The 17,513-nt window shown below is 53.5% G+C and overlaps 1 protein-coding gene across 7 annotated transcripts in view; it reads right to left on the bottom strand.

Annotated features, from left to right (window-relative positions):
• Nucleotides 1–17,513, bottom strand: part of TBC1D22A (TBC1 domain family member 22A) — a 314,050-nt gene that overhangs the window by 128,386 nt on the left and 168,151 nt on the right. For 4 of the 7 annotated variants that reach the window (XM_089921472.1, XM_089921473.1, XM_089921474.1 and 1 more), the window contains exon 9: nt 2,707–2,816. The exons of the other annotated variants lie outside the window; for them this stretch is intronic. In XM_089921472.1, the coding sequence (XP_089777598.1) occupies nt 2,707–2,816 (110 nt within the window). The remainder of the gene's footprint in view (nt 1–2,706; nt 2,817–17,513) is intronic. 7 annotated transcript variants of the gene reach the window in all.

The raw sequence follows: 17,513 nt of genomic DNA, 5'->3' as shown, positions 1-17,513 counted from the left end.
ACCTCAAGGGAACCAATTCACAGTGTTTGCTGCCAATAATAATATTTGCACTTTTAAGCCCAAATCTGAATTTTAGAGAACTTTTCTCCACCACTCTGGGCTTGACAGTTCCTTATGAGACGGTGGTAACACTAACAAAGGTGATTTTTTGATACTGTATGATGAGACGCACCAATGTTTAGAAGATCTGCATACCTCGGGCATCCAGGATTTTCCAGTGACCAGTGTCTGATGTGACAGAACCATGCGTGTGTAAAAGATCTATTCCAAGTGCAAGACAGGTCACTGGATTTTACTGTGACTGAGCACAAAATGTCCACTGATATGACTTCACATTCACACTGCATGACCTTTAAGAAACTACCATCTGTTCGGCTGTGGTACAGTATTAAAGGGAAAACATATTACAACAGGTTGACTGGAGAAACACATATGAGAATTCAGCTGTCTTCTGTCAAGGCACGTAAAGTAAAACCATGCCTTTCTTCTCACTAAACATTTTTGTTTGGGAAAGTATTCATTTATCATAAAAATATGTTATTTATAATAGCGTACAATGGGTTTATGACACCTGGTCCATGTTTCCTCTTGATTTTAAGTCAGTTCATATCCTCACACTTATCCAAACTACAATGGCGAGAGTACTTGCACACACTGAAAAGTCCTCCACGGAGCTCGCATGGGGTCACGGGGGATGGCCTCATTTAAGGGAATTACAGAAGAGCTCCCCCCAAACTCCCTGGATGCTGGTAATGGGCATCGCTGAACGCTTGCTCAAGTGAGGATCTCGCGGAATCAGTCGTGAGCATGTGACAGAAAGACGGCTGCCGTTGGCCTGACGTGCGTGGTAATCACACACACACACACACACACGCGCGCCAGAGAAGCATTATGCCTTCCACGCAGCACCCGTGTCAAGAAACCATTTCATCAGACAACAAATCTCGGGTGAAAAATGAAAGGCAGCATCGGTTTCATTGTACAGCTGATTTTATTTACAAATAGAAGCCGGATAATCTTGTATTTAAATAGCAGAAGTTCCATCACTCATGATCAGAAAAGTGACATCTGAAATTTATAAAAAGCTTCAGATCATGATTCAATCTCCTTTCCAAGGAGGAAAAGAGTCTTAAGTTTTGGGAGAAAGACTGAAAAATATGAAAACATTAGCAGAGTAGAGAAATGATCAATTGATGCTGGGGCCAAAATCTGTCGCCAACAGGCACATTTTTCTTTACAAGATACAAAATCAGTCAGGAGGAGTTCTGATGGGCTCTCAGATACAAGCTTTCTATTGTTCAACTCCAGAAAGGGCTTCTGCTTTCTCTTTGTCAATTCCTAAGTTATCAAGCGGAATGGGAACCCACACAGTTTTCTTCAACAGAATCGTCCTAGCTGATTTATTCAAATTAAACCTCAGGGCCTCACTCAGCCTTTAGATGACATCTTAGAAAAACCTTGCTTGGGCCATTTCCATCCAATCAAGCAGCTTAGCTGCGGCCTCTTCAGTGGGCGGCATCAGGAACGCCTGCTATGACAACAGCTCAGGAAAAGCCAAAGCTGGTGGGAAACGCCTGTGACGAGTGCATCCGCAACACCAGTCCTCTCTCTTCAGGTGGAAGGGCCTTCCTTACCTGGGACAAAGGGATCCTGGCAGAACCCAAGGCCCCCACACAGCGTCCATCCTGTGGCGGCCATCTTTGGACCGTCCTCCAGTGAGTGACCGGAACGAACCTCAGACCAAAACCCTGCCCCGGGCTCTTCCTCTCCTTTGTTGGCAAATTCACGGTCCCCCTCCAGGTCCCACTCTGCCCCGCATGCGTGTCGTCAGAGGGTGGTTTATGCCTTGTGCCGCAGTGCTCACACCTCTCCCCTTCACCCCACGGTGAGCCCGGGAGCTCGGCCCTAAATCCCTTCTCCCGCCCCAGAGTGGGTGCAGCCCCGGCCCCAGGCAAGCGTCTGGCAAAGCTGTGTGGGCACCAGACAAGCCTAAAATGGCCCACAGCTGGCTCGATGGCCGTCTACCTACCGCGGCCACTTCCCGCCACACGCAAGGCTCCAGCCCATCTTCCTGCTCTTGACCTGCCAACGTCCTCCTCCCCGGGCACTGTGTGTGAGTTTCCCCCTGATTTAGGGGAATGGATGATTCCATAAAACCATCCCAGGCCCCGGAAGACTCCGGCTTTCCAGGGAGAATCCCAGCCAGGGGCCCAGCTGACACCAGGTCCAGCAGAAGCCCCAGCCACGGGGGGCAGGATGCCCTCCAGCTCATGCTTCCCTCTGGGACCCGGCAGCGTCACTGGTCCTCGAGCGCTGAGATCCCTGACACGAGGCGGGCGGGGATGGTGGGGCTGGCCGCTGACGGCCCGGTGTCACGGAGGCGGAGCCAAGGCCTTTAAGTCTGAGGCCCTTTAAGAGGCGGGTTCCTCTGAACACAGTTCCCGCAGACAGTGAAACGGCTCGTCAACGATGCCCCGCGCTGGGGGTCAGGACCACAGTCACCGGCGGCCGAGTGGGGCGGGGTGGGGGGTGGAATACCCGCGGGGATCGGACTCTGCAGGGGGGGCCTGGTCCCTCCGAGCCCTGCGCTGTGCCCTCCAACCGGCTCCAGAGGCACGTGTGCGCCCGCAGACACACAGTCACCCTGAGGAGTATGAACTCCGCCAGAGGGACGCCACGGGGTGGCGCTGCCTCCGGGGGGCTCACCTGGATGCCGTCCAGCAGCCGGCTCATGCACCAGTACGTGTCGGCCTCCACGTTGCGCAGCGCGTCCGCAGGCACGCAGGAGACGTCGGCGGTGTCCACGTCCTCCTCATCTGTGCCGCGGGGCAGGGGAAAGACAGGGAGCCGTCAGCCCACGGGGTGAACGAGCATGTGAGGTCGGTCGGCAGGACCCGCCTCCCCACCCCCGCCCGTTCTCCTTGCTCTAGCTAGATGACTTGGCATCTTCCACCCCATCACTTAATGGTTCTCAATTTTAATACCTAATTAGTTGCAGATAATTCATATTCTGAATCCTCTCCAATTAATTAACATAATTAACATATTGTAAATCATTGCTTCTCAGGCATTTCACATCCTAATAAGAGAGGACCTAAAATATCAATTTATTACTTATTCCTCACTGAGGTCTGAACGTTTTTTCCTAAGATTTCTAAAATTCTGCTTCTCATATATTCACATATTCATTCAGTAATAACCCCTCTAAAAACCCGTTTCCAAGGTTAGAGTTCCCAAAACCACACTGCGTAAATATTTCTATGCTATGAGCAAACACCAAGAAAGCAAAAACACAGATGTGTTTGAAAGAAAGAATAGGCAATGGTGCTCTAAATAATTTCCTCCTCCAAGCATAAAAAATCTAATGAGAAAGCATAACTTAAAAGCTTTAAAATGCAAAACAGATGCCTAATTGAAATGGCTTATCAGACATTTGAAGAAATTAACTTTAGATCCTTATAAAAACTGCTATCATCAAGCATAACACTCATAAAAAATTTTTTTAAATTGTGCATCCTATTCTTTTGATTTTATTTGCTTTTGTTGTATTTTGCTAATGTGCATGGCAACTTTGCAAGGAAAATGTTCTTCAAGAAAAGAAACATTTCAGCCCGGAATATGTTTAGAAAGTTTTAAGTGGGTAAAACTGACAATAATCATAATAATGATAACTGCTAACATTTACTGAGTGGTTATTAGATGCCAGGCACTCTTCTTCATGTTTTAAACGCATTAACTCTATTACGGCCACCATTGCACCCCTTGGGAAATGGGGTACAGAGAAACAACGAGCCGGCCTGGTGGCAGCCTGGTAAGCAGTGGGGTCAGGGTGTGGACCCGCCATCCGTCCCGGAGCCTGGGCTCGTAACCGCTCCCACAGAGCAGGCCAGCCCTCCGCACCTGTGCACACCTCACACCCGGGCTTCCATCACTTCCCCAGCAGCAGCGCAACACGGCCTGACTCCCACCAGGTGCTGGGCTGGAAGAGCCGCCTGTGAACACCCTCCCACTCCGTCCTCTGTTCACAGCGGAAATTGGAAAGTAAAACAGGGAGGGTCCTTCCAGGCCAGCACTCTGTGGGGAAACCAACCAGCTGGGGCCTCCACGGGGGGCTCAGGAGGTCACGGCCCCGGACACACATCCAACTGGGCACAGCCTCACGGCCGTGTAGACCACAGAGCAGATCCAACTTCTAATCACTGCGTCTCCCTGGAAGCACGTCTGTCCTTCTGTGCAAAGGAAAACAGCACTCTTACCTCCCTTCCTTCATCTGCTCCCCCTCATTCACTCAATCATTCACTCAACGAGTTTTTTTGTTGGTTTGGTTTGGTTTGGAGGGTTATTTTATTGAGATATAATGCACATACCGTAAAGCTCACCCCTTTAAAGTGTACCACTCAGTGGGCTAGTATATTCACAGGGCTGGGTAACCATCACCACGATCTAATTCCAGAACGTTTTCATCGCCCCAGACAAACCCTGACCTCATTAGCAGTCACTCCCCATTCCCCCTGCCCCTCCCAGCCCCCAGTAGCCACCAGGCTGCGTCCTGCCCCCGTGGATGTGCCTGTGTGGACATCTCACCTCAGTGGAATCACAGGACACGTGGTCTTTCGTGTCTGGCTTCTCTCACTGAGCACGATGTTTCCAAGGGTCACCGTGTTGTAGCCTGTGACAATGCTTCCCTCCTTTTTATGGTATAATAACTTTCCACCGTGTGGATGGGCCACACTGTGTTTATCCCCCGCCCCTCGGTGGTCACTGGGTCATCCCCACGTCGAGGCAAAGTGACGAGAGGCAGCAGGCCCTCCCTGTGTCCCTAAACTCCGGACCCTTGGGCACAGAGATGAGGAGGAACAAACGCCCCCAAGAAGCTGGTGGGTTAAAGGGGAAAACAACTTAAAAATGGAAAACGGAAACATTTAGGTACCAGACAGTCACCCGGGTGATGGGGGAAGGGTGGGTTACTCTGACCCAGGCTGTGTGCTCAGCCAAGGCCCTGGCAGGCAGACCCAGGCGGCCCTGTCCCCTTCCCTGTGACATGGGACTGGGATGAAGAGTGCACCGGGGCCAGCCCTGAGCTCCCCTATGCCCGAGTGCGCCCGTGAACCTGCACCAGCCCAGCTGCCCCCCTCCGGGGCTGGGGCCCTGCCTCCTGCACTGGGCACCGCTCTGCCCGCCGGGCTGGCCCAGCAAGGCGCCCAGCCTCGGAACTCTGCAGTCCCAGGAGGCTCCCTATGCCCACACGCCCTGAGCACACCCTGGGATGGAGGCCCACCTGATTCTGCACATGGCCTGGCTCCAGAATTTCTCGTGGCAGCCGAGGCGGGAGGTGTCATCACCGCCAGTTCACAGATGGGGTTCACTGCCCTGCGCTGTAAGGGCTGCCCTGCACCGGGTCCCACCCGTCACGAGGCCCTTCCTGCTGCAAGATCAAGTTCGCAGACAGGAGTGCAAGTCACCTCGTCGGGGCGGAGAAGGACACTGCGATGACGAGGGTGCCCACCACTGACGGCCGGACGGACGGACCGAGTGTCGCGCCTGAGTTTCCACAGCGCGTCCTCTGGTGCCGGGGCCATTTCACCTGCAAACAGCCCGCTGCGGAGAACATCCACACCCGACAGACATGGGGCCTGCAGGCAGGGAGCGGGCCGGGAAGGGCGGGGCCCAGAGGCTGTGCTGGCCCCCTCAGTGTCGCCGCTGCTCTGGACGGGCCGGGCACCGGGGCCTCTGACTGCGTGTGGAGAGGAGGAAGGAGCCCTGGTCCCTAACCTCTCTGCACGGCAACAGCTCTAGAAAAGCAGGACCTCGTGCGTAAGAAACAATCCCCTGTCCCCGCCCCTGTGGACTGCCGCACAAGCTCACCGAGCTTTCCGTCTCCTGGGGGCGGGATTCCCACGGCCTCCTCGCTAACTGGAAAGGGGAAATTGCTCAGTTTAAACAGCGCTGGGACCATCACGGGATTCCAGGACAGCGATCGCCAGCGCGGGCTGGACAGCAGCCTCATTCGGCACAAGGTGTGGGGAAGAGCGCCGGCCCTGCTGGGGAACAGCGAGGGCAGGGAGGGGACCAACGCTGTTGTTACGACTACGTCCATCACCCCCTGTGCACGAGCCCTGCGATAAACCTCTTCACGTAATTAGAAGCTTAGCTGGTAATCAAAATAGTCCCTTCTGCATGAGCAAGCTGGACCGTTCTCCTGTCTAATCTGCTGCATCGCTCAACTTGGGAGTTTTAAATTTGAAACCCTGATACTTCGGTGATGGAGACTCCAGCACTTAATTACATAGATCTGGGCTCCAATGTAGGGAAAAATCCTGCTTTGGCCAGAGTAGGCTGTAAATTCACGAAACTCCTTGGCCCGGCAAAAAGAACGGATGCTATGATCAGGTTGGCTGAGCAGTAGGAATGCTCAATTCTAATGTAAATAACGTTCAACACGAGGTCACGGACTACACCCTGTCAGAATGTCCAATTCTGTGACGTGGTTGAAGACCCGCAGCCCACAGTCTCGGGCACACGTGGGTGGATGGGCTGTCAGCAGACAAGGGTAACAGATCAAGGAAAAAGCAAGGACCACACGCTCCCCCCTGGTCAGGCAAGACGGCACCACTGGGCCACGCTCAACTGTCAACCTCCGGCCCTGAGAGGGACCCCAGTGACAAGGATCGACCTTCTCTCACCAACAACAGGCTCTGTTTCCGTTCCACCCCACCCCAAGCACACCCGCCATCGGGGCTTCCAGTCTCACAGACGTGCAGCCCCAAGCGGAAGGCACGCTCTCGGGAACAGGACAGAGGCGGGGCCGGGCAGCTACTGGTCTCTTCCTATAACAACACGGGTACCTGATCCCCAGGGGAAAGGGCCTCCCGGCAACACGGGAAAACGGCAGTGGTGGTGTGGGTAAGGAGCCCAAGAGTGAACGGAAATTTCTGTATCTTTAGTGACCCTTGTTTTCATAATGTCCTTTTGGCAAAAGAAAAATTTTTAATCTCGTAACGTTCTTTTAGCTTGAAGGGATCTTTGATTTTTTTCATAATTCCGTGAGCAAGAGTTTTTGGTAACAGAAACGCTACTGGTGGAAATACTGATTGATTCTATTAACTTGTATTGAGCACTTGTATGTGCAAGAAAACGTGAATATGGTTGGCAGGTGAAGACGAAACCAAGAACCACCCGCGGAGCCTGGAGGAAGAGGGCACCGGTGCACGCGCTCGTCCACAGATGCGCTCACTCACTCATTCTGCTTATTGGCCTTATTTATTGATAACATTTGTGGACCTGATTTATCTCTAGGGAGATGCAATTCACATGGCCGTGTCTGTGAACAGAGAACCAGCCAACTGGAGAGTGAGCAGGGACAAGGGGCAGACACAGCAGGTTCAGAAGAGCACAGAGAACCTGACCCCCGGGGAGGCGTGAGCAGGGGAGACGTGGCATCCGAACTGGGCCTGGGAAGACGCAGAACAGAGCACACAGTGATGGGAAAGAAGGTGACGTGAGGGAGGGGCCTCAGGAGGCAGAGCCAGGAAGCTGCACGGGCGTCTGCACAACTAGGTGGGACAAGAGGTGGTGAGGATCCTGATTCCGTGGCCCCCGGCGGCAGGCTCCAGAGCCGGACTTCCTCAGCGGGAAGGGGAGCCGTGGAGACACCTGTGCATCGGCGTCTGCACGCAGGGGGGTGGGGGGCACAGGGACCTGATGGAGGGACAGCACTGTGGACAGGAAGAGAAGGCCAGAGGCGGGGAGATGCTCCCAAACAGAGCGTGTGAACATCAGCCGCCACAGAGGCTCACATGAGATCCTGGGCCGCACACTCATGTCCCCCGTTGGAAAAGTCACTGCCAGAGAACACATCAACTCCACACCATGAAATGCCAGGTGCTGGACCACCTGCTGCAGAGGACAGGTGGCAGGCCACGACGCAGCAACGCCCCGCGGCACTTCCTCCATGGCACGTGTCATGAGCTGTGTCACTCCGTACTGCTTTACCTGTGTGCTCTGTCCCCCCACTGCAGTAAGAGCCCCTGGAGAGCAGGGCCATACCCACCCTGCCCTCCGTGTCCCCAGGCCCTCCACCCACACACAGCAGACGCCCCAAAAACACCCGCCAGGGCTTCCCTGGTGGCGCAGTGGTTGAGAGTCTGCCTGCCGATGCAGGGGACACGGGTTCGTGCCCTGGTCCAGGAAGATCCCACATGCTGCGGAGTGGCTGGGCCCGTGAGCCATGGCCGCTGAGCCTGCGCATCCGGAGCCTGTGCTCCGCAACGGGAGAGGCCACAGCAGTGAGAGGCCCGCGTACCGCAAAAAAAAAAAAAAAAAACCAATAAAAACACCCGCCAAGTGAATGAACAGACTGCCACCAAAGAGCCGACAGCCTAGGAGGGAGGAGTAACTACATCAACAGCTGGACCTGGAACACAGTAAAAGTTATGCCAACGCACTCTAGGAAGAATGAAAGAAGACTTTACCCCAATGTCTCTGGTTAAGGGAAATATCCAAATTATTGCTGAATTTAAGATTATACATAAAGTCTAACTTGCCTCCACTAATGGCTATGCAAACAACAAGTCAACCAAGGAGAATTCCTTCAAACTGAAGGAGGCACTCTTCCAAACGATGTCACATACAGCCTGCCCTAACAGTCTCCTTTCTACAGAAGCTCAGGGGGCTCTGAGAAGGCCAAGCTCCCTCTGATCTTGAGGCCCCCATGACAGGCTGCAGCTCATGCTGAGCTCGCCTTTGAGAATTGCAGGCACACTTTCTCAGGAAAACAGGCCCCCAGGTTCACGGGCTCCCGCCCTCTCCGCGCTCCAAGAGTCATAAGCAGGACACACATGGCCTTCCCCACGGGCACACAGACCATTAAACCCACAATGCTCATCTGAGATGCGGTGGGGCTTCGACCCTCTCTCATCAGGCTCACAGGACGAAAGCTTTCACATCTATTCATTGAATTAAAGGGTTTAAGCCCTTCAGTATTCCCTAACGGGGAAAGGAGTAGAAGACTTTTGGTTAAGACCTTTCTGATGCCGTGTTTCCAATCAGAAGCAGGTTCTGTAGAGAGACCCATCTTTCAGAAGGCGGACAGCAGTCATTCACACAGAGAATAAGCTTCCTGGAGTCAAGCTCATCTGCCAAACGCAAACTGATCATAAATCAATTCATTCAATTGATTTACTCCCTTTATCTAATTAAGTCAAAAATAATTCCTCAAAGGATAAACGGGTCTTTAAATCAATCAGCAAAACACTCCCTCACCATTACTAACACAGCCAAATGGAAAGAAAGGTTGATCAACACGAGACCCTCCTTGCTCCCAAAAGCCTTGGTGAACTGCATTCAGAAAGGGGTCGAGGAAAGCCCGGGGGTGCCGCGCAGGGACAGAAAGTCGCCCCAGAAGGTGCGTGTAGAGGCACTTCCCCCAGGGTGATGATGGAATCCCAACTCAGCGTGTGTGCGCAGCTCAGAGAAAGACCCTCCCAGGGAAAAGCCCAGGACAGAAGGAAAACCTGGTCTGCATCACCATATTCAAATGTAAAACAGTTGTAAGTGAAAAAGTGAGGAAGTAAAACAAATCGGATAAACATCTGTAACACAGTGCAGGCCAAGGAGTAATATCAGGCAATCTACGAAGAGTTATTTCCCAGCAAGAAAAATACGTCAGCCTGGTAAAAATGAGGAAAATACTCGAAAAGTTTACTTGTGAAAAAGTCAGTTAAAAACATAAAGAAATGGGGACTTCCCTGGTTGCCCAGTGGGTAAGACTCCACACTCCCAATGCAGAGGGCCTGGGTTCGATCCCCGGTCGGGGAACTAGATCCCACATGCATGCCGCAACTAAAGATCCTGCGTGCCGCAACTAAGACCCAGCGCAGCCTAAATAAATAAGTATATTTTTTAAAGAAACATAAAGAAATGATCAGTAGCACTAGTTATTAACAAATTCAACTAAATATAATGAGTTCACCTATAAAATCGGTCACATTTCAAAGTTTAAGGTAGCCAGCGCTGATACAGGTAAAGAGAAACAGCCTCAGGAACCACAGGGCGCACACAAAACACAGAATTTCCACTAAGAGAAGGATAAACGCGTTCTGCAAAATAATCTGACAAAATAGGCCAGAGGCCATGAACATCCACAGAGCTCTGCTGTGCCCAGATGGCGAGCCAGGCACTGAGACAGGGGCCCTGGGCCCTGCCCTGCCACGGCTCGCGGTCTGGCTGGGGCGCGGGGCTCCACGGTGCAAGCCCAACTCCCCGTGAGACTGGGTAGGCCCCCCCCGGGCCCCCAGGTCGGGGTGAATAAGGTGCTGTGTTCCACTTTACTACTAATGACACGATGAAAGCCCAGACGTGCACTCCCAGGAAGTCACACTGTGAGCACCTTTGCTGCTGGGGTGATGGAGGCCCTTAAGCTCTGGCTCGTTAGAAGGGTTTGTGGCCCAACCTGATGGACAGCGCAGCCTTCGCTGGCAGTTCCAACAAGGTGACTTGGCCAGGGCCATTCGCAAGTGAGCAGCTTGCTTTCATTGACATCTCCTGGTCCTCAATAAATCATTCAGATACATCAACTCCAAAATTCCGCTCGTGTTTTCAGGCTACTGACGTCCCAACTGTGAGGCAGTTTACGGCGAGAGTGGGCATGGCATTTGCTGGCGCCCGATATCAGGGTCTCATTCGCAGACTGCAGTGGAGTCCGTGTCCACGGCCGCTGCAGCAGTTCCAACGTGTCTGCGTAAAAGCCTGTCTGTGCTCACTCACCAGGCATGGCCTCGCCAGGAACCAGGCTTTCAGTCACCCTGGCAATGCCCCTGATGACCCATCAATCGAGAATTGCTACATTTCAACCCATTCTTCCCTCTGTTACCTTCAGCAAATGAACCCTGAACAGGAAGTTAAAAACTGCTTACATTGTAACTAACCCAACCGCATGGAATCTAATCACAGAAAGTATGAGGCTCAAAACACAACCTGGACAGACAGTCCATGGATTACAACACAAGGTCAAAGCAAAATGGGCTCCTTTCAAAATTTTTTGAAGCTGCTTCTATTCAAAATAATATAATCAACTGTGTGGCTCTCCAACTTGTCAATAATAAGAAATTCATTCCCAAGAAAAGAACCCTCGGAACTCCTTTAAAACAGAGGGCCCTTCCTTTCCTACTGGTCAGGTGGCCTCCTGGCTCACGGCTGCCGCAAATGCTACAGGTCCCTGCAGTCAGGGAGGGCCACTGGGGCCGCTGGGTGCCGAGAAGGTCCGCAAAAGGCCTGACTGCAGAAATGTCCAACAAATTAACTTCTTCTTCTTATTTGAGACCAACATTTATTTTGCAAACAGCACACCCACTCTCCATCGCTGCCCTAAGAAGCGTCCAGACACAGAAGGTGTGTTGCAGGCGGCCCAGTGCAGGGCCTAGACCTGGGGAACGGTCTCCAGAGTCACCTGAGCCACCACCACGGCCATCGCCCTGTGCACGCTGGAATCAAAGAGGAAAAGCAAATGCAGGCACAGGTCCCCAAAGGGGCCCCCAACGGCTGGTCCCTTGGGTTTCACCCTGGGAGGTTCCCACTCCCCCGAAGCACACCGGGAACTGGGGAGGCAGAGGCGAGGAACGGGGGGGGCCCTTCACTCAGCACCCACAACCTGGCCAGAGACCGAACGGCTCTCAACGGCCACGGCCCGAGCACTCCCGGCCTGCACGGGCCTCGGACACCGTGAGGCCGGTGTGGGCACTGAGAGGGGCGCAGAGAACCCCAGGCGGCGCCCAGGGTGTGTGCGAGATCCCGAGTGGTGGTGGGGGTATGATGATCAGGCACCGATCATTTTAATCCACAGTCACAGAAGAAAATGTGAAGGACTCAAACTTGTAAATAAAGGGGGAAATTAGGCACAAGTCTATCGTGTAAAACACTTCCAGGCTACCTGAGTTTAATTTTATTCCAGTCTCTTCTACATGTAGTTTTCGCTCAGCTTTTCTATGGCTATGGTTGCACTGTAGATATAAATGTGTATATACCGGTACCGACACTGGTAGCCGGGGTCTTCCACCTTGTAACACACTCCTTGGGATGTTATAGGATGCTGGTAAACAGTCAGGACCTGGTGTTCTGCCGGTTTCCTTAACCACATCCCTGTTTTGGACGTCATCTGGAACGTTTCACTATTATCAGGAAAGCCCCCGCCATGAGCATCATGTTTGCATAAGGGGTCTGATCCACGTTGAGAATCATTTGCTTAATATAAACATCTCAAATGAAACCGGCAGGTGAAGGAAAGGTAAGAGCATTTTCAGGGTCCCGACAAATATTAGTAAAATATTTTAAACGAGCGTTCGGAATTTATACCCCTGCCAGGGCACCCGAGACCGTGGACCCCACCATCTCTCATCAGCGGTTCCTTCTTCCCACCTCTGCTCACCGGGAAGGTACAAACAGCTCAGTACAATGAGGTAGAGTTTGCATTTTCTTATGCTCTGGTGAAGTTTGACTTTTCTCCCACAGGTGCCTTTGTGGCTGTTCCTTAACCCATTTTGGATACACTGAGTTCCCAGGGGGAGCCGTGAGGCGTGGGAAGGGGGGCGGGGAGGGGGTGAGTTCTCATCCCCCGGGAGCGGGGCTCTCCTTGTTGGGATTTCAGACACCTGCGCCTCCCACTACGAGCACCCCTCGGGCAGAGCCCAGGCCTCCCAGCAGCCCAGTCGCCCATTACCCTGAGGAAACACACAAGAAACTCAGCAGCCCAAATCACAGCCATCCAGATAAGTCTGTCGAAATCCACACGCACGTGCACGCACTCCCCAAACCTTCTGGCTAGCAACCTGTGCAGGCCCACATGGGTCCCTCTGTAATCACTAGGCAATGGCGCTGCATCTGCCCCTCCCGTCTAGCTCCTGGCACGTACGAGAACTGAGTGCTGCTGTGGAAGGCCCCTGACAGAGCCCCGGGTCCCCAGTGTCCAGGGATGGGGGGTTGGGGGGGTAGAATGCTCAACTGAATGAAGGACTAGGTTAAAATTCTCCCGAGTCTCTAATCGACCCAGTTGCCTGAAGAAATGACTGAGTCTCTCCTTTGTCATATTTGTGCTGGGATTACAAGATGCAGAATTAGGGGTGCGGGCCCAGAACGTTGTAAGCTGTACAGAAATCAGGGAGCTGCATGAACACTGTAGCTATACCTTGTTGCAGTCTCTCTGTTGGTCTCATGGGGCTATAAGCGCTGAGGACGGGCCTAAAAATGTCCTGAGCCGCTTGAAAAGCTAAATGTACCATGAATATAAGGTCATACAGATACGCATTACAATCTGAAGGCACTGGCGTCCCTACACGTTGGTTGAGGTAGAACCCAAGTGTGAATCAACAGCAATTACTCAACTTGAACACGGGAGCAAAATTTTAAAAATGCTTAGATGATGCTTGACGTTCATTTACCACATTTTCTGAAATGCTTAACTTGTTTTTAAAAACTTAGAGTATGTTAATGTATTGGTACCATGAACCTCTGTTTACTCAAAGGCAGTTAAGAGACTCAATTCAGTACTAAAGCTGCCTGGGATAAAAGATGAACACCACCAGCTGACACTGTTTACAGAGAAAATGAAGGCGGGAAGCCTGTCAGAGCAACGCCTCAAAGGCCTGATTCGTGTTAATCACTCTGTTGTCATTTTCCACGGGCTCTACTGAATTCTCTTCACACCAGCAGTCCTGGGCGAAGGTTTCTGTTTTGTTTCTGAGGAAATCTATTCTCCTAGCTGGAGGCAGGCCATTCTTTTGTCTGCAGCTGTGGAGCGAGATACGAAGCGGAAGCCTGCCCAGACCCGCTCCCTGTAGGTTGGCTTGAGGGTCCTCGAGCCCAATATCAAAAAGATGCTAAGAAAACACAGATTTCTAAATAGGGGTCCAACCCTGCACCTGGCACACAAGGCCTGTCATGGCGCTAGCTAACGTGCCACCGCCAACAAGCGCAGGTGAGAGGAACGTGGTTAAAAGGAGGACAGCTCAGATCCTGGCCTTTCTTCGGCTCGGTCACTGGCGGCCTGTCGCCTATGGGATCCTGCTTCCCCGAGTGCTCCCGGGAAATCCAGATTTCAGTCTCTGTCACCATCCTCTGTGACAAGGAACCGGGGCTCTGGGACAGCAGCGGGTCTATGTTCGGGGCAGAAAAATCCACAGGGACCTGCTGACAAAATGGAGGCCTTCAGAGGTCCCAGGGGGCAGTGCTGAAAAGGCTGAGTGGAAAAGTCAGTTCCAAGGACAAGGGGCCAAGTGAAACCGAAAGGCACACTCTGACCACAGACCACAGACCATGCGCATAAGCAGGGCCTGTGAAGCCCCGCCCACGCGGACGCTCAGAAGCACACAGCACTAAACACGCGGCCAGGGCAGTCCTGGCGCCAGGCTGCTTCCAAACGGGGGTAGGGTGGAGGCTCCCAGGGGTCTGGGTCTGCTCTGACCCAAGCAGAGTCAGGGTCAAATGAGGTCACGGCGCCAGAACCAACTGGAGGAAGGACAGACGGAGGAGACGGGAGGCCCTCGGCACAGGGGTGAGGAGGTGAGCCTTTCCCTTCCAGGGTCCCCTGCCTGTGGGGTGGCATCAGGGGGACAGCCTGGGCGCTGCCCGAAGGCCTGGGCGTCGGCTCCTACCTTCAGGACAGCGCAGGACCAGCCCCGTGGGGAGTCCCAGCTGGACCCCGGTGTGCATGGCGCTCCTGCACCCGCCTTATCCCAGCCCAGCCCACCTCTGCCGCCCGCCTGTGCCCGCTGGCTCTCCACTGCTGCCAGGGCGATCGCGGACAGAGGCGGGGATGGCTGGACCTACAGGCGCCCTAAGGTTGCCTCATCCATCCCTCCCGTAGTTTCAGGGTCCTTTTGTTTCTGTTTCTTCACCGTGTGAATTGGGGAGTACTAACCCGCCCAGGACTGTGAGAACCAACCAGAATGTCCCGCCACGCCGCAGTCTGGGGCTGGGGGACGGGACAGACGGGGACACGTTTCGTGATCAAGGCCGCCTCTGTGAGCCACATCCAAGACCCAGCTCGCTTCATACTTGATTAAAGGAAAAGCTTCACGCTTCAGTCGGGCGGAAAGAAAGTACAGAGGAGAAAACATATTCCTTCTGCATAGGTTTCGTAAAAGAACCCAGACACTCGGAGGGCTGCAGCTCTGTCTCACGAGAAGCACAAGCCACAGAAGCAGCACTCTCCGTGCAATCAAGAGTGAGGGTGCTTATTACCAGAAACGCACGCTCATTCCCCCAAGTTCAGCACATCCACAGGTAAAGCAAAGATGGGACCTAACTCTTGAGGAGTGGCCAAGCCCACTGCCGTCGTGGGAACCCGAGAGCGAAGCGCCCGGCGACCTGGGGCAGGACCGCTACACGTGACACCCGCGGAGCCGATCCCCTCCAGGGCCCCGCGGACAGGGGCAGGCTGGGTGGCAAGGACAAACAGTTCAAAGTGCCCATAAATCACAGCTCCCCGACAGCAAGCATGCCACCCAAGGCGGGGGTTCCTCTGTGCCCGCACACGCAGAGACCCCTGCCCACAGGGAGCCCTTGTCCCACCGCAACTTGACGACAGATAACTAAGCACCCATGGGATGAATGGGATTCAGATGCAGGCTGCAGGGGGGCCAGCAAAGTATTGAGAAGGGCACGGGGGGGTGACAAGGTTGGCACAGTCCCTGGGAACATGACAACCAGCTGCCAGGTCCCAGCCACAATGGGAACCAGAAGGACCCGATCCAGGATTCAAAGCCTCTGGTTCTATACCACCTCCAGGAGGCTGCAGCCACCCAAGGAGGGCAGGCAGTTAGGTGCACAGAAGAAACGCCGATGCCCTGGGGCTGGAAGCCATCGCCACAACTGCGCCACCACCTCCCGGCTCCTGTCCCTGCCTGTCACCCTCCTGCAGGAGCCCAGGACCCCTGGGCTGCCCACATGCCATCCCCTGCCACTTGAGGACACTGTCCCCAACCTGAGACACAGGACCAGCCCCCTCCAAATGCAGGAGATGTGGGGTGCCCTTTCGGGGGGTGTCTGCCACGATCAGGGGGCAGGGGATGGCCTGGGTCTCCCGCCTCCAATCCATCCTCCACAAGGGCCCCTTCTTCAAACGGACCCACCCGGGGCATTTGTCAGGGAGGCTTTCCCAGAGCATCACTGGCCGGTGGCTGTCCCTTTCCTCAGGGAGGCCTCTGGGCAACAGCAAGGGGCATGCGGGGCCCGGCAGAGCCCTTCTCCCTCTCCCGTGCAGGACGGACCCCACCGGGAGCTGACTGCTCGCCCCCGTCCCAGGATCCCTATGGAGCTCACGCCCCAGCCCAGCTGGGTCCACATTCAAGGGGCTACTCTGGCCTCCATCTGTTGGTCTCTGTTTATCTTCCAGGCCAATCCTGTTCCCCGCTCGTCAGCGACAGAGAGCACGTAAATCTATGATCACAGAGAACGGAGGGTGTTCCCCACGGGAGGCTCACCTGAAAGTGAGGAGAGATGCCTCTGCCAGAGCCCCTTGGTCCCCCAGTCGCACCACTCGGCCCCTCGCCGTCTGTGTGCACATGCGGCCTCACCGACGTAACACCCACCTAGGCTGCGGACGGCAGCTTCCACGTGCTTTCCCAACATCACCACCTTAGGGCGGGACCAGACATTGGATACACCCCAGCTCATGTCCGTCAACTAAGGGGTGGCCAGGCTGACCCCCAAGAGGGGCCTTCTTCTGTCTGCTTATTCCAGGGAAGCGTTCTTTCGAACAGTGCGTTTATTACAAAGCATGATGCTTGAAAATAACTCGGCGGATACAGAGCGTACATAAAAGAAGGGCAAAGCACCCGTAAACGCACGCCGCAGCGACAGCTGACGTCTCGGTATAGTTCACTGTATTACAGTTTAGCCCGTAACACTTGTTCATACACACGTTGTTTTAATAAACCAGAACTGAGGCTAAATATGAAGTGTTATGTCTTGCTACTTCTGTTTATACCCTGGTCATTCTCACATACTGAGAACGCATGAAAATCACAACTGGCTTACACGTCCTCTGTGGCTGGACGTCTGGGTTCACCCGGAGCCTCCACAAGAACAGAGACCTCTACGATGAACACCCCAGCCCCGATCCTCGTGCCCTCCTGTCTCCTCCAGACAAGGAGGCGTCCAAGCCTTTCAATATGCTCCCAGTGCTTTCCAGAAAGCCTGGAATCTTTCACCAAAAGATTACAGGGTGTCAATCGCACCTCACCTGAAAAGCACACCGGGTTATCTTTTTTAATCTTTGCTAATTTGATAGACAAAAATAGAACTACGTTATTGGTTCAATTTGCATTTTCATTACTTGGGACGCTAGACTTTTTTTTCGTTTATTATTCATTTGTGGTTCCTACTTTGCAGCATCGCCGCTTATTTCCAAGAAGAATTTTTTCAACTATATGTTTGCTTTTCACAGACGTAAGAAATGGTTCGTAAGGATAAACACTGTCACAAAAAACCCCACAGGCAAGGAGAGAAGTGCAGGTTGCTGT

Source organism: Delphinapterus leucas, chromosome 11, assembly GCF_059928025.1.
Source record: "Delphinapterus leucas isolate spDelLeu-1000000601 "Yukka" chromosome 11, BTC_Dleu_Yukka2, whole genome shotgun sequence".
In the NCBI taxonomy this organism is placed as follows: Eukaryota; Metazoa; Chordata; class Mammalia; order Artiodactyla; family Monodontidae; genus Delphinapterus; species Delphinapterus leucas.
Note: the sequence above shows the minus strand (reverse complement) of the source record. Positions and strands in the feature narration are given on the sequence as shown.